Source organism: Mauremys reevesii, linkage group 1 (assembly GCF_016161935.1).
Source record: "Mauremys reevesii isolate NIE-2019 linkage group 1, ASM1616193v1, whole genome shotgun sequence".
NCBI lineage: Eukaryota > Metazoa > Chordata > Testudines > Geoemydidae > Mauremys > Mauremys reevesii.
Genome location: NC_052623.1, coordinates 143,326,005 through 143,348,256, shown reverse-complemented (window position 1 = coordinate 143,348,256; position 22,252 = coordinate 143,326,005). Strand labels below are relative to the sequence as shown.

The 22,252-nt window shown below is 44.9% G+C and overlaps 1 protein-coding gene across 2 annotated transcripts in view; it reads left to right on the top strand.

The window, feature by feature from the left end:
* Positions 1-22,252, top strand: part of RPS6KA3 (ribosomal protein S6 kinase A3) — a 136,915-nt gene that overhangs the window by 62,695 nt on the left and 51,968 nt on the right. For both annotated transcript variants that reach the window (XM_039540503.1, XM_039540494.1), the window contains exons 6-9: positions 405-484; positions 8,900-9,006; positions 18,310-18,347; positions 18,671-18,813. In XM_039540503.1, the coding sequence (XP_039396437.1) occupies positions 405-484; positions 8,900-9,006; positions 18,310-18,347; positions 18,671-18,813 (368 nt within the window). The remainder of the gene's footprint in view (positions 1-404; positions 485-8,899; positions 9,007-18,309; positions 18,348-18,670; positions 18,814-22,252) is intronic.

Below are 22,252 nucleotides of genomic sequence, written 5' to 3'. Positions count from 1 at the left end.
GTTTTGTCCAGTCCTGTTTCCATGTGATTACTGTACAATATAATATATCTCCATATTAGGTTGAATATCTCATAACACTAACATACATGATGTACGTTAAATGTATTAGCGTGCTCACTTAAATCTAACTGTTTTATTATCAAGATTTGAAAAAACCAAGTTATGTTTTCAGTGGCATAAAGTTTATTAGTGATCTGCCTTTATTTTTTTCTTCTGACATGACACTGATTTGTTTAAAGGTAGAATTTATTTAATTTTTTTAAGTGACTGTGTTTCAATCTAGGAGAGAGAGTGTCATTGTTTTGGTAATGGGAACAATGGTAAATTCTGGTTAACTTATTCTTCTGGTCGGTAAAAGTACGAATTAGCTGCTTATTGAAATTGTTTTTAATGGGTCTTTTCAGCTTTTCAAACAGAAGGAAAGCTATACCTTATTTTGGATTTTCTCAGGGGAGGAGACTTGTTTACACGCTTATCCAAAGAGGTAAACAATTTTTTCACATTAAACATATGGTTAAACATGGTCTTTCACTGTTCTGTGTTGGGCAGGTATATCAGGAGCGTTTACCTTCATGTCCTTAATTATTAAAAATGTGGTTTTCATTAAACAGATCTTAGAAATAAAAATATATTTCTATCTATGCTCTTCAGGAGGTTTTTGGTTTTTTTTTAAATTTTTGTTTGTTTAGCTTTGAAAGAGTACTGTCATAAGAATGTTGTTAATTTGTTACTCCCGAGATACACTCCAGCAATTAGATTTCCCATATTGCTCTTGTGCTTTCTCATATACCCCCACCAACCTGTTTAAATAACTTGCCTCAAAAGTATATAGAGCTATAGAAATATGCTTATACAGGGAGAATATCTATTAGTTGCAGTAGTTTGAGTGTATTTATTGACATCTATATTTATGCTAAATGGATCTGTATTATTATTAGCCCCCCTCCTGAAAGTGCTGAGCATTTTATAAAGTTGAGGTGAGCAAGATTTGTAATCCTTATCTTAAGCTTAAAAAAAAAAAAGCACACATTTTTAGCCCTTATAGTCATGAAGATAACTTTCCAAACATGCGCCAAATGTAACTGATGCAGTGGTGTCTGTCTGACTACACTGCAATCAAGAGGTGTGATTGCAGCTTGTATAGGTAACCTTCAGCAACGCAACTTCAACACTGATGAAGTTTGGAAAGCCAAATGGAGTTCACAGAAAGTCACAAATAAACACCTTATGAAATATCCAACACAGAAGATCCCTGGCTTTGATCTCTCATGAAGCTCATGGGCAACCCTAAATCGTATCTGCACAAACCATGGTAGATGCGGCTACTTGCTGCACAAATGGAAAATGCAGCTGTGGCCACCCAGAACACCATGGAACATATGACAAATTGATGCCCGATTCACAAATACGAAGGAGGCATCACAGCAGTACACTCAGCTACTCCAGACTCAATTATCTGGCTTAACCATCTAAATGTAAAATTATAATTGTTGCTCTACATTTACATCAGCCATATGAAGAATAATCTAGCTTTGATCTAGCTAGATCAGGGGTCGGCAACCTCTGGCACACGGCTCGCCAAGGGAAGCACCCTGGCAGGCCGGGCCAGTTTGTTTACCTGCCGCGTTGGCAGGTTCGGCAGACCACAGCTCCCATTGGCTGTGGTTTGCTGTCCCAGACCAATGCAGGAGGTGGGAAGCCATGGCCAGCACATCCCTCGCCTGCGCCGCTTCCCGCCACCGCCATTGGCCTGGGACAGCGAACCGCGGCCAGTGGGAGCCGCAATTGGCCGAACCTGTGGACACAGCAGGTAAACAAACTGGCCTGGCCCGCCAGAGGTTGCTGACCCCTGAGCTAGATCAATCTACGGGCTATCAACAACTATGCCCAGTACCCAGGATATATACTCAGGAGGCTAGCCCTTACTGCTTCCCATGCTGCCACAGCTACACAGCTGTTGCCAATTGTGTGCAGAAACATTGTTATATTTATACCACAATCCCAAATCATATTTCATGCCTTTCTGGTGGCCAAAAGTCCCAGTTGTACCTACCATCTGCCAAACGCTTCATCTATGAAAGAATCTACGACAGTGGTTCTCAACCAGAGGTCCAGGGCCCCCTGCGGGGCCGTGAGCAAGTTTCAGGGGGTCCGCCAAGCAGGGCCAGTGTTCAGCTTTCTGCCCTGGGCCCCAGAAAGCTTAAGTTACACTCCATGGGGCTGAAGCCTGGGGCCCTGAGCCTTGCCACTTGGGGCTGAAGCAGAAGCCTGAGCAACTTAGCTTCGTGGTGTCCCCTATGGCATGTGGCCCTGGGCAATTGCCCGGCTTGCTACCTCCTAATACTGGCCCTGGCTTTTATATGCAGAAAATGAGTTACTATGGCACAGGTGGGCCGTGAAGTTTTCATAGCGTGTTTGGGGGGCTTCAGAAAGAAAAAGTATTGTATTGGTCTACAATATAGCTCCTGCAAAGCTACACTCTGTTCAGCTTGCTCCACTTACTTGGGCCCTTGGCTATACACCTCTACCCCGATATAATGATGTCCTCGGGAGCCAAAAAAATCTTACGGCGTTATAGGTGAAACCGCGTTGTATCGAACTTGCTTTGATCTGCCGGAGTGCGCGGCCCCGCCCTCCCGGAGCACTGCTTTACCGCGTTATATCCAAATTCATGTTATATCAGGTCACGTTATATCGGGGGAGAGGTGTATTTGAAAACTTTGAGCCTCTCTTTTTCCTCAATTTACATGCTTCTTGCTGGCATCTCAGTATATCACCTTCCTGCTAGTGACTTTTCCATCTTCAGCCACTCCACAGATACGGAAATTCTAAGGGACTTGGTTAGTGTTTTCACTAGTATGGGAGCTGGCCCATTTGGGATTTAAATCTGTTTCCCACAAATGTGTTGTGTGTCAAGTGGATCAAGTTATTCATTGAGATGTCCCAGAGAGACTTAAGGCTAATTCCTGTAAGTTATTGATGTATCTGCCTAACTTAATTTGTAGTACTGCAACATGAAATTTTACTCGTGCTTTCATACAGCATTGTTCTTTTGATTTGCTATCTACCCCTTATATTGGGGAGTAGTTCTGTGATTATGTTTTATTAGATCTCAGTGTGCCTCTTTAGGATTGTATTGACTGTTAACAAACAGCATGAGCTTCTTGACATCCTGCATGCATCGTTACCCACCAGGGTTGCTTTGCCAGTCAATGACACCATTCTTCAACCTGTTTGACGTGTCTGGCACACCCCAGCCACTTGTGCACCCACTCTCAAGGGGACAGAGAAGAGGTATTGCGTGCAAGCTAAGGGGGTCTGAATTTCTGTTCTCTCTCATGCACCCCACCCAATTCTCTAGTGATACAAACAGCAACGGCATGAGTCAGGTAGCAGCACCCATGCTTCACCCCAACAGACAAGGAGGGCAAACAACCAGACCTTCTGGTGCACGAGGTGGTCTTGTCCATTAGCCTTCAATTTCGAATTTCCAATTACCAAGCGTTTTTAGCTAAATATGACTTTATCAACTACGGCAAGTTGGCGGACTTTGCAGACGAGCTTTCTCAGCAGGACTATGCCCGCTTCCAGGCTATCTTGGAGAAGGTTAAGTTTGTCATGAGGACTTTGCTCCAGTCCACGGTGGAAGCAGCAGATGCTGCTTCACACACAATGACCATGGGGGATCATCATGAGTAGGGACTCATGGGTGTATTCATCTGGTTTCCCCAGGGAAGTTCATAATGCTATAGAGGAACTTCCTTTCGATGAGTTTCATCTCTTCAATTAGAAGACCAACAATTCCCTCCAGTCCCTTAAGGATTCTAGAACCACTCTATGATCCGTAGGCATCTACATGCCAGCACCCAAGTGGAAGTTCTTCCATCCACCACCTGCACAGTAGTTCAGAGCTCCTCAGTTCTTCCATCAACAGCCTTACAAACCTCCTCACCAGCGGCAGAAGAATCAAAGATCCCATCCTTCAGGTCCATTGTCACAGTTTTCAACAGCACATGCATCACAGGTGATATTTCTATGCATCTAGAGAGCCATCAACCACCTTGCCTCTTATCATACACCCAATCCACCCCCTTTGGGGAGGTGTCTAGCACTCTCTTTACCAGCTTGGAGCATGATAAGTGGACAAGTGGGTCCTGGATGTCATTAGACATGGCTATACAGTCAATTTCACAACACTTCCTCATCCCCGCCCAATCCTGCCTCAGGGACCACTCTCACGACAGTATCCTCATCCTAGAGGTGGATTACCTACTGCAAGTGGAGTGATAATACCCATTACTCTGACCTATCAGGGTGCAGGATTTTACTCTACTTATTTCCTGATACCCAAGAAGAAAGGTGGATGGAGACCAGTCTTTGACCTCTGTCATCTCAGTTGGTTCATATGCGAACCGAAGTTTTGTATGGTCACCTGAGCAGCCATCATCCCTTCACTAGAAAAAAGCATGTAGTTTATGGCTCTCAATATGCAGGACACCTGTTTTCACATAGACATCCATCCAACCCACAGAAGGTTCTTAAGGTTTACGGTTGGCCTTCAGTGCTTCCAATAGAGGGTCTTACCGTTTGGATAAACCACTGCTCCACTGGTCTTTACCAAGGTTTTTTCTGTAGTAGCGGCCCACGTCAGGGGTCGTTATATTCCAATATCTCAACAACTGGCTCTTAGCAGCATGATCCAGGAAGAAGGCTTGATCCTCGACCTCCATGCTGCTCATACTCCTATTCTCCCAAGGGATGAGTGTAAACATCAAAAAATTGACTTTAGACCCCTAGAATTCATTGGGGCATTCATCTATGCGGTTTCAGCATGCACCTACCTACCAAGGGACGATTGCCAAAGTGGAACCAATTGCCACAGTGGTCACCAGTCCTCCTGTCTCAGTCAGGATTTGCCTTTTCCTCCTGAGCCACATGGCAACCTGAATGTATATCACCACCTTCAGTCGTCTACACCAGCTGTGGCTCCAGAAGGTCTGTTCTCCTGCACAAACCATGGTCGTCGTCCTGCTGACAGTTCCTTCCAATGTACTCTCCTCCCTCTGATGGTGGACAGATCTGGGTCAGGTCTGCACCTGGATACCCTTCCTTCCATTCCCCCCAGAAACGACAATCATCACAGATGCATCACTCGCCGGATGGGTGCCCACATGGGCGAGCACATGACACAGGAACTTGGACCAGTTGGGAATCCAAAATGCAGATCAACATTCTGGAGCTTTGAGCAGTATGGAGGGCGGGTCATGCATTTCTCCCATCATGTTCTCATTATGTCAGACAACACCACGACAATTTATTACATCAATAAACGGGGAGTATGCAGTCATGCAGAAGTGCTCCAGGTGTGGGATTGGTGCAGTGCCCACAAGGATCCTGTTATTGGCAGCCTGTCTTTCAGGGGCTCAAAATGTGATTGCAGATTCTCTCAGCAGGAAATTCATGACCAGCAATGAATGGGAGCTCCACACCATAGCCAGTGACTTTTTCAGTCTACAAGGGACAGGGATCTCTTTGCCACCCTCGCCAACAGCAAATACATCACGTACTGCTCCAAGGGAGTCTCAGCGCAATGCCCTTGTTACCTGCTGATCAGACCAGATCAGTTACACCTTTTCCCCAACTATCACTGCTGCTGCGTGTCCTCCACAAGATCCAGCAGGGAAGTGTCATGGTTATTCTGATAGTCTCATTCTGGCCTGGCCAGTTCTGGTTTCCCCACTTCTCTGCATGTCAGTGAATCCCCCACTTCTGCTGCCAGCTTTCCCAGAAGTGCACACGCAACATGACAGCAGGATCAGGCATCCCCATACGCAAACATTTCACCTCCCTAGTTTGTTTTTTGTATGGGCATTTTCACTAGATTGGGATTGTTTGTTGGTAGTTTGAGACATCCTCTCAAGTAGCAGAAAAGATTCCATGAGGTGTTCCTATTAGGCCAAGTGGAAGCTTTCCACCACCTGGGCCAGGCAGAGGGGTCTCGCCCCAGAGGACATACGTTCCCTTTCTGTTAGGCTACTTTCTGTCCCTGAAGACATCAGGGCTTGCACTCAATTCCAAGAAAGTTAACTCGTCTGTGGAAGGACGTTCTGTGTTTACTCTCCCATTGACTACCAGGTTTTGGAAAGGCCTCTTTAGAACTTATCCGCCCATTCAACCTATCACTCACCAATGGGACCTCAACTTCATCCTCTTGACATTAATGAAATCGCCCTTCGAATTTCTGGCTTCATGTTCCCTGTCTTTCCAGGCAGGTCACCTTCTTGGTAGCTATTACTTCCACAAGAAGGGTAGGAGAATTGGAGGCCATAATGGCTGACCCCCTTTTACCGTGTTCCCTAAGGACAAAGTTTCCCTGCCTCTGCACCCCAAGCGTCTATTAAAGGTGGTATCCCATTTTCATTTCAGTCAACCTATACGCTTATCTGCTTTCTTTCAAAAGCCTCAGGCCTTGGTAGAGGAGTGGCACTTTCACTCCCTCAATGTCCGCAGACCCTTGGCCTTCCACCTACAGAAGACAAGACCATTTAGGAAGTCCCCTAAACTGTTTATTGCTATAACTGAATGGATTAAAGGGCAGGCGATTTCCACACAGAGGATCTCGGAGTGTAATGCAACCTGAAACCCACTTAATCAGTTAGTCCTTGCAGTGAGGGCTCATTCCACAAGAGCACATGTATCAAAAACGGCTGCCCTGCATATGATGTACCACTTCTAGACATATGTAGGACAGCTACATTGAGTTCGGTACATACCTTCGCCTCCTTTTACACCTATTGCAAGACTCTGCAATGGGTGCTTCATTTGGCGCAGCTATCCATTCAACCATTCCATCATCTTTCATCATCTTCCTCGTATCCTCCACCTGCTTAGGTGGTACTTGTTAATCACCCTCTGTGGAATCCAATACGAACCATCACTCAAAGAAGGGGAGGTTACTTGCCTGTAATTGGAGGTTCTTCAAGATGTGTGGTCCCTATCTGCTTTCTAATCCCATCCACCTTCCCCTCTGCTGAGGATTTGTTCAGTTTGCGGTGGCAAAGGAACTGAGGGTACACTCTTTCTAGCCTTGAACGAAACTAGGAAGCAGAGCAAGTGCGCGTGCTCAGATGAATGGACACTACTGCTTTCAGATTCTTTGGCTCTTGTTGCAAAATGGCTGATGTTGGTATGGTGAGTCCTGCGCTTTTCTTGGCAGGGGGTCTAAGATGCCACCCTTTGCCTCTGCTCTTGGGGTGCTGAGGGCCCTGCTAGTGGCCCAGGAAGGTGGTAGAGGAGGGAAGCAGGGAAGGGGTCTGGGTTTGCTCCTCACTCTGAGCCCCAGCCCCTGTCAACCCCTCTGGATTTCTTAACTCTATCCAAGAGGGAAGACGATATCCTTGATCCTTGACGCTGGGGAAGGGAGTCTCCCTGCCCTGCTGAGGCAGGGTCTCCCTTCGGTTCTCTGGTCTTTTGGTTGTCAGCAACACACCTCCAAACTCCAGTCCTCTCTCCTTCCTTGCACCATCCTGTCTGCCTGAAGCAGGTTTTTTTTAATTAGGTTTGCATAAAGTGGGTCATAGGCGTGATCCCGCGTGGGTCAATCTGGCCTGATTCTATAGGATCGGTCTTCCCTTGGGGTACTTCCGCTCATACTGGTGGCCGTCTTTGGGTCTCCCTTTCTCTGGTCTTTCAGTTGTCAGCAACATGCCTCCAAATTCCAGTCCTCTCTCCTTCTTAGCAGTAGACATGATTATCCTACACATTTTGAGAACGGTTTGCTGCTGAAAGCATCCTGTGTCAACACAGGAGAGAGGTCATCATTTTATATAATCCAGTTTCTATTGTGCCCTCTACAGAAGATATTTATGAAGGCCCTGAATCAGCAAGTTACTTAAGCACATGCTTAACTTTGAGCAAGAGTAATTCCACAGCTGTCATTTAGATTAGTCACATGCTTAAAGCTAGCCAAGTGTTTTAGTGTGTTGAATTGTGGCCTTAGGATGTGGCTCAACTCTCATTAAATTAAAAAGAAAGACTCCATTGACATCAGAGGGAGTTAGATTGGACCATTATTAGACTTTTTTTTAAACACGATGTCCTTTAATTCTTCAGAAAATTGGTCAAACACTGCTGTCAGTCATCCATGTAAACCCATGGCCTGTTGCTTTTAGGGTAATGGCTGGGAGGCAGGGCTCAAAAGTGGACTTTGTAATTCCTCCTCCTAGGGCCAGTAGAGATGAGTGCACAGCTGATATGATGCCAGTAGTGTAGGGAAGGAATACACGTTGCACCTGCCTTCTGCTCCATTACATAATGTATGGGCATGTAATTTGGAGAGCCTATATCAGAGTTAGTCACATACTATTTATTGCATTAACTATTCTAAAAAGTTGCCATTTTTACATGAATAATTTATTTGACAGACCAGTTTCTCTGGTAACTGACCAGCTGTAGTCCACAGCACAAGCTATTAGAAAAGTGGAAAAAAATAGAGTACATAAATCCAAGAGTTCATACCCACTCCACATGCATATGCCAGCAATGTAAAAAAGACAACCCTTAAGAGACGTGATTGATTATACAGGAGACTTAGTCGCAGGGTGGGTGAGGTAATATCTTTAATTAGATCAACTTGTGTTGGTGAGAGAGACAAACAGTCGAGCTTACACAGAGCTTTTCTTCGGGTCACAGAGCTGTGTGTAAGTTCAAAAGCTTCCCTCTCACCAACAGAAGTTGGTCCAATGAAAGAGATTATCTCACCCACTTTGTCTCTAATATCCTGGGACCAGCATGGCTGCAACAACAATGCATATATACAAATGGCTCATTCAGTTGATGTTCTTGTGGTTTTCCACTAGCATGGAGGATTTTAAAAAAATCTCTTATTTTGCTTTTTCAGGTGATGTTCACAGAAGAAGATGTCAAATTCTACTTGGCTGAATTAGCACTTGCTTTAGACCATCTACATAGTCTTGGAATAATATACAGGGACCTAAAACCAGAGAAGTAAGAATCCACTGTAGTAAATGCAATGTATGAATTAGTTAATATTTTATATAGCAGTTCAACAGTGTAAAGCATTTCATAAATGCTAAGCATTATTATCATCTTTATAACTATTAGCCATTTAAAATTAGTGACTCTATAAGTTTACCAGTGAAAGTTGCTTTTAAAAAAAGTGTGATAGTGTTTCCAGTAGGAAAAAAAGCAACTGCCACAAGGTTAGTATGCCAGATATTGGACATATGTTGCCTTGTTGGGCACTCCCTGACAGCTGCACTTCTGTGAGAAGAGAAATATTGAAATATACATAACCCATGATTTCCAGGTACTTTAAAAAGCAGAATGGAGCATAGCATACTCTTGATCACACCGGCAATATGCAGAGGAACAGTGTCCTTGATTTGTTGTTGTGTGTCCATCAGATGTTTGTTTGATCGATATTGCAACCTTTATCGTATGAAACAGATTTTTTCAAAGAAGGGCTGAAGCTTAAAAAAAATGCATAGTACAAGATTTAAGGTTACATTTGAGCCTATATATTTTTACAAAACCCATTTGAAAACTAACTGTGGAAAAAATTGTCCATGTCTAGTTTTCAGTGTAAATTGCAGTGAGATGGAAAATGGAGTTCATGATTTAAAGCAATATTGTGAAGTCCAGTAGTTTAAAATAGAAATTTTGACCTATCTTAAACTGATTGAGTGACTCAATCCACAACTTAATGGGTTTCTGTTTGTCATCCTGAACCAGCATGAGTGACCACTGAAATTGTAAGGTTTTGGGATGCCAATTCAGATTTCCATCTCAATAACCCAGTCATCCTTGCCTCACTCAAAGATGAACACAAGTGACTCAATTCCTTCTCCTGTTTCCATATCTTTCGGGGGAGAGAGTGTGTTTGTGTGGTGGAGGTTAATACTAAAATAAAATGGAGGCAGCAAAGAGGAAAACGGTTGTTCCCCTTGGGAACTGCAGTCTGGATTCTCTGAGTCTTTTTGCTCTCAATGCTAGATTTTTGAGCTATCATCTGGAGAGGTGTCTAAATGGGAATAAAACTCTCATCAGTGCTTCATCTGACAGAAGGTTAATTCTGCCTCAAGGGCTTTAGGCCAGATAAGACGCAATTATGTTAAAAGTGTTACTACCTTGGGTGATCTTACCCTTATTCCTTGAGCTCTCTGTCTGATTTGCAAATGATTTTGTAACAGCCAGATCCCAGAATAATGTGCCTGCCCCTGTTTCTGTAAAGTGCAAGAAACCAGTTGCAGTTAAAATGTGTGTGGGGGGGGGCCATGGTTAAGACTCCTTCTCTTCAGTCATAAACCTACAGCTCCCACCTATAAGGTGGCTTTAGTTGTTAAAAGCCATATCGTCAGACCAAATCTAGAAACACGGTGCTGTATGTACCCATTCTCTGTGCTTTAAATCTTATCCCTCTAATTCTAGTGGGCTTGGATACAAATGACAGATTTCTCATGATGGGATGTGACTGCTTTATGAAGAGGTCCCAGATCAGACCCACTAATTTACGTTAGAAGACTAATCTGTTCTCTGTAGGAATAGTACAGAATTGCTGCACCTTATCCTCCTACCAAAGGAATGTCCTCCATATTAACTTTGAGAAAAGTGAGCTGGATAACATTATCCCACTTCATTCAGTGGTGTAAACATTGATTTATACCTGTTCTGTCCCAATATTCACTTTATCTTGCTAATACTTGCCAGCAGTATAAGCTCTCAACAGACAAAGCTTAATTCTGGGCCATTGTTCCCAAAGTTGATCTAGCATTTGTTTATTGTTCAGGAAGTAATTTTTTTCCTATCCTGAAAGATTCCTTGCAAAACCAAAGAGATGTATTTTTTTATTTTTTCTATCCACATCTGACTATTCCTTCTGCTTAGCTAGAGTCCTGGTTTCTATATCTTACTGAACGTAATACTCTTCCAGAGAACCCTCCCTTCAGAGTTCTTAGGATATGTCTGCACTACGGGATTATTCCGATTTTACAGAAACCGGTTTTTAAAAACAGATTGTATAAAGTCGAGTGCACGTGGCCAGACTAAGCACATTAATTCGGTGGTGTGCATCCATGTACTGAGGCTAGCGTCGATTTCCAGAGCATTGCACTGTGGGTAGTTATCCTGTAACTATCCCATAGTTCCCGCAGTCTCCCCCGCCCATTGGAATTCTGGGTTGAGATCCCAATGCATGATGGTGCAAAAACAGTGTCGCGGGTCATTCTGGGTAAACGTCGTCACTCAAGCCTTCCTCTGTGAAAGCAACGGCAGACAATCATTTCGCGCCCTTTTTCCCCTGGATTGCCCTTGCAGATACCATAGCATGGCAACCATGGAGCCTGTTTTGCCTTTTGTCACTGTCACTGTATGTGTACTGGATGCTGCTGATAGAGGCGGTACTGCACTGCTACACAGCAGCATTCATTTGCCTTTGCAAGGTAGCAGAGACGGTTACCATCCCTATTGCACCGTCTGCCATTGTAAATTGGCGATGAGATGATGGTTATCAGTCATTTTGCACCGTTTACATTTGGAAATTGGCGATGACGGTTATCAATCCTTTTGTACCGTCTACTGCTGTCATGGGTGCTCCTGGCTGGCCTCGCTGAGGTTGGCCAGGGGCACATGGACAAAAATGGGAATGAGTCCCCGGGTCATTCCCTTCTTTATGTTTTGTCTAAAAATAGTCAGTCCTGCCTAGAATATGGGGCAAGTATACTAGAGAACCAGAGAGCACAGCCGCTCCGTTTCAGAGCCCCAGAGATCCCGCAGAAATGATGAGCTGCATGCCATTCTAGGGAGTGCCCCTGCAACAACCCCACCTGTTGCTTCCCTCCTCCCCCAACCGTCCTGGGCTACTGTGGCAGTGTCTCCCCATTTGTGTGATGAAGTAATAAAGAATGCAGGAATAAAACACTGACTTTTTAGCGAGATAAAATGAGGGGGAGGCAGCCTCCAGCTGCTATGATAGTCCAGGCAGGACATTAAAGGGTGGGGGGGAGAGGAGCGCCGCCTCCCGCTGCTATGATGAGGACGGTTACCAAGCCTTTTGTACCATCTGCCGGGAATGACCAGGAGTCATTCCCATTTTTACCCAGGCGCTCCCGGCCGACCTCACCAAGGCCAGCCAGGAGCACTCACGGGATGATGACGGTTTTCCACCATTTCGTACCGTCTGCCATCAGGAAAGGAAGGGGAGGGGATGCTGCTGTTTAGCGCCGCAGCACCAGGTCTACCAGCAGCATGCAGTAGACATACGGTGACACTGAAAAAAGGCGAGAAACGATTTTTTTTCCCTTTTCTTTCACGGAGGGGAGGGGTAGTAAATTGACGAGATATACCCTGAACCACCCCAGACAATGTTTTTGACCCTTCAGGCATTGGGAGCTCAGCCAAGAATGGAAATGCTTTTCGGAGACTGCGGGGACTGTGGGATAGCTGGAGTCCTCAGTCCCCCCTCCATGAGCGTCCATTTGATTCTTTGGCTTTCCGTTACGCTTGTCACGCAGCACTGTGCTGAGTCCTTGCTGTGGCCTCTGTCTATCATAGCCTGGAGATTCTTTCAAATGCTTTGTCATTTCGTCTTCTGTAACGGAGCTCTGATAGAACAGTTTTGTCTCCCCATACAGCGATCAGATCCAGTATCTCCTGTATGGTCCATGCTGGAGCTCTTTTTGGATTTGGGACTGCACTGCCACCCATGCTGATCAGAGCTCCATGCTGGGCAAACAGGAAATGAAATTCAAAAGTTCGCGGGGCTTTTCCTGTCAACCTGGCCAGTGCATCTGAGTTCAGATCGCTTTCCAGAGCGGTCACAATGGTGCACTGTGGGATACCGCCCAGAGGCCAATACCGTCAAATTGCGGCCACACTAACCCTGATCTGACATGGCAATACCGATTTCAGCGCTACTCCCCTCGTCGGGGAGGAGTACAGAAATCGGTTTAAAGAGCCCTTTATATCGATATAAAGGGCTTCGTTGTGTGGACGGGTGCAGGGTTAATTCGGTTTAACGCTGCTAAATTCAGTTTAAACGCGTAGTGTAGACCAGGCCTTAGAATCATGTCCTACAAGTCTTGATATCTTCTAAATAATTCTGATACCTAAGAGGATTCCATCCATTTTCCCACCATAGCTGTTGGTGTCCTCATACTGGCTTCCTGAGCCTTCTAGCTAAGTCCTAGAGAAGGAGGGAACAATTCTGCTAAATATAGTTTTATGGCTCTTTCTTACTTCAGGGACAGACTTTCTGGGGAGTTTTTTAATCAGGTTCTTAAGGACTAAAAAAGAATAAGAACCATGTGCTTTCCGCTTAATAAAATTCTGAAGTCTCCATCTCTGACATAACTTCAGATTATGCTCTGTTTTCTATAAACTGATCAGAAGATAAAATTAATAATCCTGTAGCAGAAGAGGCATGACAGCAAGAGGTAGGGGACAGGAAGCCCAGTTCCCATTTCTCCAAGACCTATGACTGTGTGGAAAACCTGAAAACTCTACAGATTAGGAGTCACCCTTTTTATGTAAAGCACATATGGACAAGTGTCACAAGTGGTTAAGATAGCCATCTTCTTTGTGGATTACATGGGTATCCCTTCTCAGCATCTGTTACTTTGTTACACTTTTTCACTCCTGCTGGCAAGAGAGTCAGTAGTTCTAAAGACTGTTCAGCACCTTCTGGCAACAGGTGCCAAGACTTGTGCACTCACATAAGCAATGCTGGGTTAGTTATTCCATTTTTCACTGTGAGCAATGATTCCAAGGAAGGGTGGCATATTCTTAACCTCATATATAGTTCAAGATGGAATCCCACCCAGTCAGTGATCCTTACCATAGCCCTGAAAAACGCTCTGACTTCTATTGACATGCAGAATGTCTAGCTGTATATCTCCATTTCTTGAGACTTAATGGTACTTTAACTCTTCTGAAGTAAAAATGAATCTCCCATATTTTGCTCTCCACATCAGTCTTTCCTCTGTGCCGTAAGTCTTTAAGAAGCCATTGGTTGTAATGACAGCACACCTGTGGAAGCATAGACTAGCAGTTCATATCTACACAGATTTTGTCTAGACCAGGACATTTAAAGAATAAATATTTTCCTGCTTTTATTGAAAAGGTTAGCCTGCCTCCAGGTCCAATATCTGGACACATCTTGATAGAATCATCCTGTTAGAGGAAAGTCAAGCAAACTACCTGGGTTCAAATTTCCAATATTGTCTGCTTCTCCTGGGAATAGCTTGAGCTAGTTGGACCCTGTCTTGAAGTGATACTTTAGCCTCACTTCCACTTCTGGACTCTCAAGATTAAATCAGGAACAGCTGCAGTCAATCATACTTGGTCCCAGCCTAATTAGTAAGTACTCATCTTAAGGTCAGAGTTTAACGCTCCCATCTCCCTAAAAGGAACTTGCCTAGGCAAAAATTCTGGTGAGTGGTTTTGACCAGAGATGTGAATCTTTCCAGTTAGGAACATGTGGCTGGGGGGAGGGCAAGATAGAGGATGGTAGTCTTATTTTGGGGCCTCTAGTAAAATAACAAAATAATAAGTTGGTCTAATGGAAGTGGTCTCACTTAGAATCCAGCTCCATTAAATGTTTAAAAGATTAGAGCTTAGCGAAGTCTTTGTTTCCCCTCTGGGGAATTCTGCCAGGAAAGATCTCCTAGTCTAGACAGACAACTTCATTGTTGTAGTTTATTTGAATTAACAAACCAAGTGTTCCTGGAGTCCCTCCTGCTGTTTTACTGTACATAAAGAAATCCGGTGGCACTCGAAACCCATTGCTTTGCAGGAAATGTAAATCAGTTTGCAAGTGGCCTAAGCCAGGTATGATGTCCTTTTGAAGAGTATGGAATCTCTTCCTTTATATGTTCCAGGACATAGAGACTACATGGTGACTCCCATCCTTGTTCACATTCTTCAGGTTCGTTTAGACTTTCAGGTTGGACTTTCCATACATTTCATGAGGCAGCAAATCTTGGCCTTCACAGAATACCCATTTATTATGGGTTTGCAGCTCCTTACAAAAACTTCTTTCAGGTACAGCTATGGATTAAACCTCCCATTAGACCCTTTATTTTTAGCTGTCAGTTTAATCAGGGCTGGCAAACTCTCTGTAGTTGGCCACTCCAGCATATCAAATTCTATAAACTATGTTTCCTAAAGACAAGGTGGCTCTTCACTCTCTGCCCTTTTTTGTTTATAGGTGTCCTACCACTTTTCATCAAAATCAATTGGTGGTTCCCCCTCTTTTTCTGCCATTGTTATGGAGAATTGCCTTCATTCCCTGGATGTCAGGAGGGCCTTGAATTTCCATATCAGTAGGACCCAGGATTTGAGGGTCAGTGAATGCTTTTGTTTTTTGTGTAGGTTCTAAGAAGGGTCACAATGCTCATAGAAATGATTAGTCAGATGGATCAGAACGTGTTTCTGATGCATATATTTTACAAGAGCCCACCTGCAGACACATTCATTTAGAATGAATTCCTTATGGGATGCGTTCCCTTAGACACATTCAGGCAATGAGAGGGCAAAATTTGCATATGACACTCAATTATTGAAACAAATCCAAAGAAAACACTGCAGAACTTCAGAAGCTATGTGAATGGTCAACATGATGGCAAATTGAAATCAGTGTCAATAAATGCAAAATTAATGCACATAGCATGGAAAGCTTAGCACTACTTATATAACTTACTGGGTTCTAAATTAACAGTATCAATTGAAGAAAAAGTATCTGGTCATCTTTGCGGACAGCTCAGTGAAAACCTCTGCTCAATGAGGGTAATAAAACTGATAATTTTTCACACATGTAATTAGACTGTGGAACTTACTGCTTCAAGGTTAATTATGCAAGATTCAGAGGGATTGGATATTTATATGGATAACAAGAATATCCAGGGTTACAGTTAACGAAAAAAATTGAAGTAATTTAAAATTTCATGCTTCCTAGCACAAGCCAGTCTGTAACTATTAGGGGTTCAGATGAGACTTTGATAAGCACCAGTTTATCTCATATGTGTCTGCTGCAGGGCTTCTTGCACCTTCATGTGAGGCATCTGGTGCTGGCTACTGTCAGAGACAGTATACTAGCTTAGATGGCCAACGGGTCTGATTCAGTATGGTAGTTCCTATGCCTCTTAATGAAGAGAGAAAGTGTTGCTTTGGAAGAGGACTTCAAACTGGCAGTTTGGTTTCACATGTATGCCCTTACTATGCATTATAGAATTAGATATCTATCTACTCCGAGTGCTCCTTTTGGTAGCATTGTCTTTGACTTTGTTCTTGAAAAGTAATTCCTCCATGTGGAGATGGGATTGCTATAGACTAAGCTGGTTTACTCAAAGAATAGATACTTTTTCTTACCCAGAAATGGTTGTATTCTTATGAAACCAGCTCAGTCCACAATGACCAAACTTTCAGTGGAATTGTTTGTGTTCATTCTAAAACTAGTACCTGCCCCTTTTCTGAAAGGTATTGTGTTTAGGACAGTGTTATTTGCAGAATGCCACCTCATTTTGGCCTTTTTTGGTTTTACATACATGTTCCTTGTTGATTCTAATGGAGCTCTTCTTTAACCTGATAACTTGTGCTTTCACCAAGGCACGTGTCTTCTGTCCTATTTGTAACTACTCTAATTAGTGCTATGGCAGTGACTAGTAGTATGCTCAGGAGGAACTTGGGGACACATTATGTTCTAAATTCCTGCACTTTCCGTTGGTTGCTTATGTCTATACAACTATGATGTGAGTGAAAACTCGTTAAATTGTAAACTGAGCTGGTTTCATCAAACAAATACCATTTACTGGTAAGAACATTTTTCTAAGCTGGTGAGGAATGTCTTCCAGATACTTAAAAAATACCACACCCAGTCTGAGAAATAAATCACTTTTCAAAACCACCTTTTCTGTGGGATCTGTGATGGTTCCTACGTAGTTGGAGCATGTGCAAACAGGAAAGTGAATGAATTTTAAATGTTGTTAGTTTGTGATCCTTTTAAAATACAGAAGTGGGGAAAACTTGTTTGCCAAAAGTAAAAGGATAAAAAATATCAAGGAAGGGGAACTTTAGAGCTTTTAGGATAATAAAACTGTTTTTAAAAATTACTCCGTTCAATCTTGTTACCGTTTCCTTTTTAATAAATGTTTTAATAATTATAGCTAAAATATAAAAAATGAAATCAAACACTATACTTTCTAGAAATTGTTCATTGAATAAATGATATGTCCTTCGTAGATTTCCTGTTCTTGGGCTTCAGCCTTGGGCGTGTCTGTCTCAGAGTTAACTAGCAAAGGTCAAAATTATTTAGGAGTTTTGGTTGAGGTCCTCATTCCCACTCTATGAATTATTCTTTTAAATGTATACGGTCTCTTAATTCTGAGAGAGAGCCTGATCCTATAGCATGCTGAGCACTCTAAACTCTTTCTTTCAGTGGAGTTGAGGATGCTTAGCATCTGAAGGGAGGCACTCAGAAGAACATTACAAGATCAAGTCCAAAGAAAGCATAAAAGTAAATGGCAACACAGCACAGCTTTAAGTATAGGATTAAAAGGAACTTGACAGCATCCATTTAAAGTTGTTAGCACTTCCATTGAAACTCCAAAGATAGATAATACACCTGAAAAGCACTATATAAGAGCTATTTGTTATGTTAAAAATGCTTCAAAGAAACAGTGTTGGTCCTTAGAATATTCTATGTTGTGTATAAGTTTCCCTGCTCAGTGAGTATTGTGGATAGAAAATTCAGGATTAAAGAGCTGCCATGTGGGCTACTAGCAAATACCTTTCAATTACGTGGAATTCTTAAGAGACAGATTCTGTGTTCATTCACGTTCTTTACTAAGAAAGAATCAGAGGAGAAAAAAGTTGTCCACAGAAATCTTTAGCTATTTTATTATTGTGACTTTGTCTTTACAGATATATTTTTGTTAAGGGTTGAGACACAACTTCTAAATTTCTTGGCTTTTGTTAGGTTCTGATCCTGCAAACTGCCCAGCACAGACCCAAGAGTCTATCTGAGAAGAGCAGCTTGTAGAAATGGGGCCTTAGAAAACAACACACTGAATGCATGTTTTTTGTAACTTTATTAAAATAGATCCTTTTTCTATAACTGTAAATTCCGAAATTATTCTTCTAACCAGTAGTTTTATTAGATTTTCATTGTTACATGTCTCTATTTGTTGATGTTACTCTTTAAAGTTCTATTCTTATTTAAAGTTCTTTTGATTGTCAATACACTTTCTAAAACAAGGTTAAAAGATACTTTAAACTGCCCCTCCCCCTTTTTTTTAGTATACTTCTTGACGAAGAAGGACATATCAAATTGACAGGTAAGTAAAAAATAAATTCCAGTTTATTAAAAGTTTTTAATTCATAAGTTGTCTGAATGTTTGGTTTTTTTTAAAGGAATATAGTAAAATCTGAATTTTTTTTTCTTTTGCATTGCAAGTAATTTTGCAGAACAAATGGGGGTATTTAACATGGACTAAATGAAGTGGTATTATTTAAATAAGAAATCTGGTTTTAAAAAAAAAAAGTGATATGACCACTGTGACTTTTTTCATAGTTTTATAGCTTTTGTGTTAGTTATATTTGCATGCTTAGAAATTCTTAGCCAGTAGGAACATTTCATTTCAGATTGTATTTTTTCCAGATTTTGGCTTAAGCAAAGAGTCCATTGATCACGAAAAGAAAGCATATTCCTTCTGTGGGACAGTAGAATATATGGCACCAGAGGTAGTTAATCGACGAGGTCACACACAGAGTGCAGACTGGTGGTCTTTTGGTGTTTTAATGGTAGGTTTCTGGTGAATGGAAATCATAGCAAAAGGTGGGTTATGACTGGCTTAACCCAGTCACATGAAGTTATTAGTAATTAGCACTACTGTTCAGTTTGGATCAATGGCATGGACCAGATCTCATCACATCACAGATATCATTCCACCTCTTTTCTTTTGCTTGAATGGAATATTGTGTTCCTATGACTGTTCTTAACTGAGACTGATAGAAAAATGAAAGTGTTCAGAAAAGCTTGCTTCTTCTTCGAGTGATTGTTCGTATCCATTCCAGTTAGGTGTGCGCGCGCCGCATGCACGTTCGTCAGAAGACTTTTACCCTAGCAACGCTCAGTGGGTCGGCAGGGCGCCCCCTGGAGTGGCACCACCATGGCCCCGGATATATACCCCAGCCGACCCACCCACCCCTCAGTTCCTTCTTACCGCCCGTGTCGGTCGTTGGAACAGTGGAGCGCGGCATAGCTGACCTCCACTTCTCTAGCATTCTCAGTTTTTTCGTTCAGTATTGTGTATATAGTTGTAGATATATTTAGATAAGTGTAGTTAGTTGTTAGTAGTTCAGTTAGTTAGTGAGTTTAGTCGGGTTCGGGGCTTAGCCCCCTCCCCGCACCAGGACCGGAGCACATGCCCGGCTCCCCGGGTTTCAAGCCATGCTCGGCTTGCCACAGGCCGATGTCCACAGGAGATCCACACGACTCCTGTCTGAAGTGCCTCTACGAGTCGCACTTGACAGCTAAGTGCCCAATTTGCAAGTCGTTTAAGCCACGCACTAAAAAGGAGCGGGACATCAGACTTAAACAGCTCCTTATAGAGGCAGCTCTCACCCCTCCATCCTCGGCACTGAGTGCGGCTCAATCTGATTCCAGAAGCTCCTCCTCGGCACCGGGCCGCACCGGTATTCCTAAGCCCTCTCGGCACCGGACGTCGCCTGCTCTGAAGCCAGGCCTGAGGCGCTCGCTCTCGCCAAGAGCAAAGAAGGCTAAAGCCCCTGCCGCTCCGGCACCGCCCGATGCGCGGCACAAGGGCATGGCTCAGCTGCACCGCCCGGCGCCCGCTCCCGCCGCGGCACCTACTAAGCCGGCGCCGTCGACTCCGGTCCAGCAAGGGCTGTCAAGTCCGGCACCTGTGACCTCCCCGGCACCTGTCGTGGTTGAGCTCATCATACCCTCCACTCCGGAGGTATGCTCAGTGGCGAAGGACCTGATTGCGATGACAGAACCGGCACCGCCACCACCCCCAGCACCGCCGGTGAGGGTGATCCAGTCAATCGGAAAGCCGGCCCTGATTCGCCCAGCTTCTATCAGCGCCCCTGACCGGCACCGCTCCAGATCGCGGTCCCGCAGATGATCCAGGTCCTGGCACCGCTCTCGCTCTTCGCGCCGCTCGCAGTCCCGGCACCGCTCCGCTGCACGGCACCGGTCAGACTCGCGGCACCACTCCATATCCCGGTCGCCGATCTACTATTCTCGGCACCGTTCCAGGTCCCAGCACCACTCCCGTCACCGTTCACCTCAGAGCTGCTCACGGCGCCGCTATTCCAGATCCCGGTCAACCTCCCGGCACTGCTCTGGTCGAAGGTCCTGGTCTCGATCTCGGCACCGGGATGCTCCACAGCACTGATCCCCCGTACACAGGGGTACCAGATCTGTCGGGACTTCCACCCAGGGCTTCTCTGCTCCTCCATGGCCATCCAGGCATCCGTCGGCGGCATCCCACGCAGACAGCTATTACTCCCAGGACCGCGATGCGGATGTGCCCGAAGGTCTGTTTCAAGAAGCCCATCCCCAAGCGCAGGGTACTCAACAGTGGCCCTTTTGGACACCTTGGGCGTATCACCAGGCCCAGGGTGCTCCTTTAGTCCCCTCATGTGCTGCCTCATCGGAGCACCGGGCACCAGAGGCCACAGTTAGTCGCCCTCCACCAGTGGGCACAGACAACCAGTTGGCCCAACCGTCCGCGTCACCGACGCCACTTGAGCAGGAACCACCACAAGACCAGGAGGTGGTACAGGACCCCCTTGTTCCCGGTGTCTCGTCTTCTTCCTCGCCGGATGAGGCAGTGGCAGGCACTTCTTCCTTGAGCCTGCCTCCGATAGACCTAAAGGCTCACCAGGACCTCCTCAGGAGGGTCGCCCTGAATATAAATCTCCAGGTGGAGGAGGTTCCTGAGGTCGAGGATCCCGTTGTCAGCATTCTTTCAGCTGATGTACCCACTAGGGTGGCTTTGCCTTTTATTAAAACTATACAAGCCGATGCAGACACCTTGTGGCAGTCGCCGACCTCCATTCCGCCAACAGCAAAGAGGGTCGAGCGTAAGTACATCCCAGGGGTACGAGTACCTGTATATACATCCTCCTCCTTCCTCCCTGGTGGTCCAGTCCATTAATGAAAGGGAGCCCCATGGACAGCAAGCCCCGGCTACAAAATCCAAGGAGGCCAGGACGATGGACCTTCTGGGCTGAAAGGTGTACTCGGCGGGTGCCTTGCAGCTTCAGGTAGCGAATCAGCAAGCTTTGCTGAGTCGCTACAACTACAACACCTGGGCGGAGATGAGCAAGTTCCAGGAGTTGCTTCCCCAAGATTCCCGCCAGGAATTCGCAGCCTTCCTGGAGGAAGGGAAAAAGGTGGCCAGGACCTCCCTGCAGGCCTCCCTAGACACGGCGGACTCCGCAGCCAGAACCTTAGCGTCCGATATCACCATGGGGCGCATTTCCTGGCTGCAGGCTTCCAACCTTCCTCCGGAACTCCAATACACCATCCAGGACTTACCCTTTGATGGTAAAGGATTGTTCTCGGAGAAGACTGACCCTAGACTCCAGAGTTTAAAGGACAACAGGGTTATCATGCGAAATCTGGGCATGCATACCCCCGTGACCCAGCGTCGCACTTTCCACCCCCAGCCCTTCCGTCCTTACTCTGTGCCTAGGCAGAGACAGGATTTTGGCAGATGCCTAGGGCCCGGTGGACGTAGATGCTACTCAGGTCCACAAACGAGTCAAAGCCACGGCCCCTCCAAGCCACCGGCGGGTCCAAAGTCGTCCTTTTGAAGGTATGCCCGAGGACAGCATACCACTTCCCGTTCAGGATCCTTTCTCTCCCTTCTCCAACCGCCTCTCCTACTTTTTCCCTGTGTGGTCCCACCTGACTTTGGACATCTGGGTCCTGCGCATCGTGAGGCAAGGATACCACCTCCAATTTGCTTCAACCCCGCCTTACCACCCTCTCTCCCAGTCCCTCTTCAGGGACCCCTCTCATGAGCAATTCCTCTTACAAGAGGTCCATACGCTTCTCACCATCGGAGCGATAGAGGAGGTGCCAAAGGAGGAATGGGGCAAAGGATTTTACTCCCATTACTTCCTGATCCCCAAGTCAAAAGGCGGTCTCAGGCCTATCCTAGACCTACGGGGCCTCAACAAATTCCTGATAAAGTTGAAGTTCCGC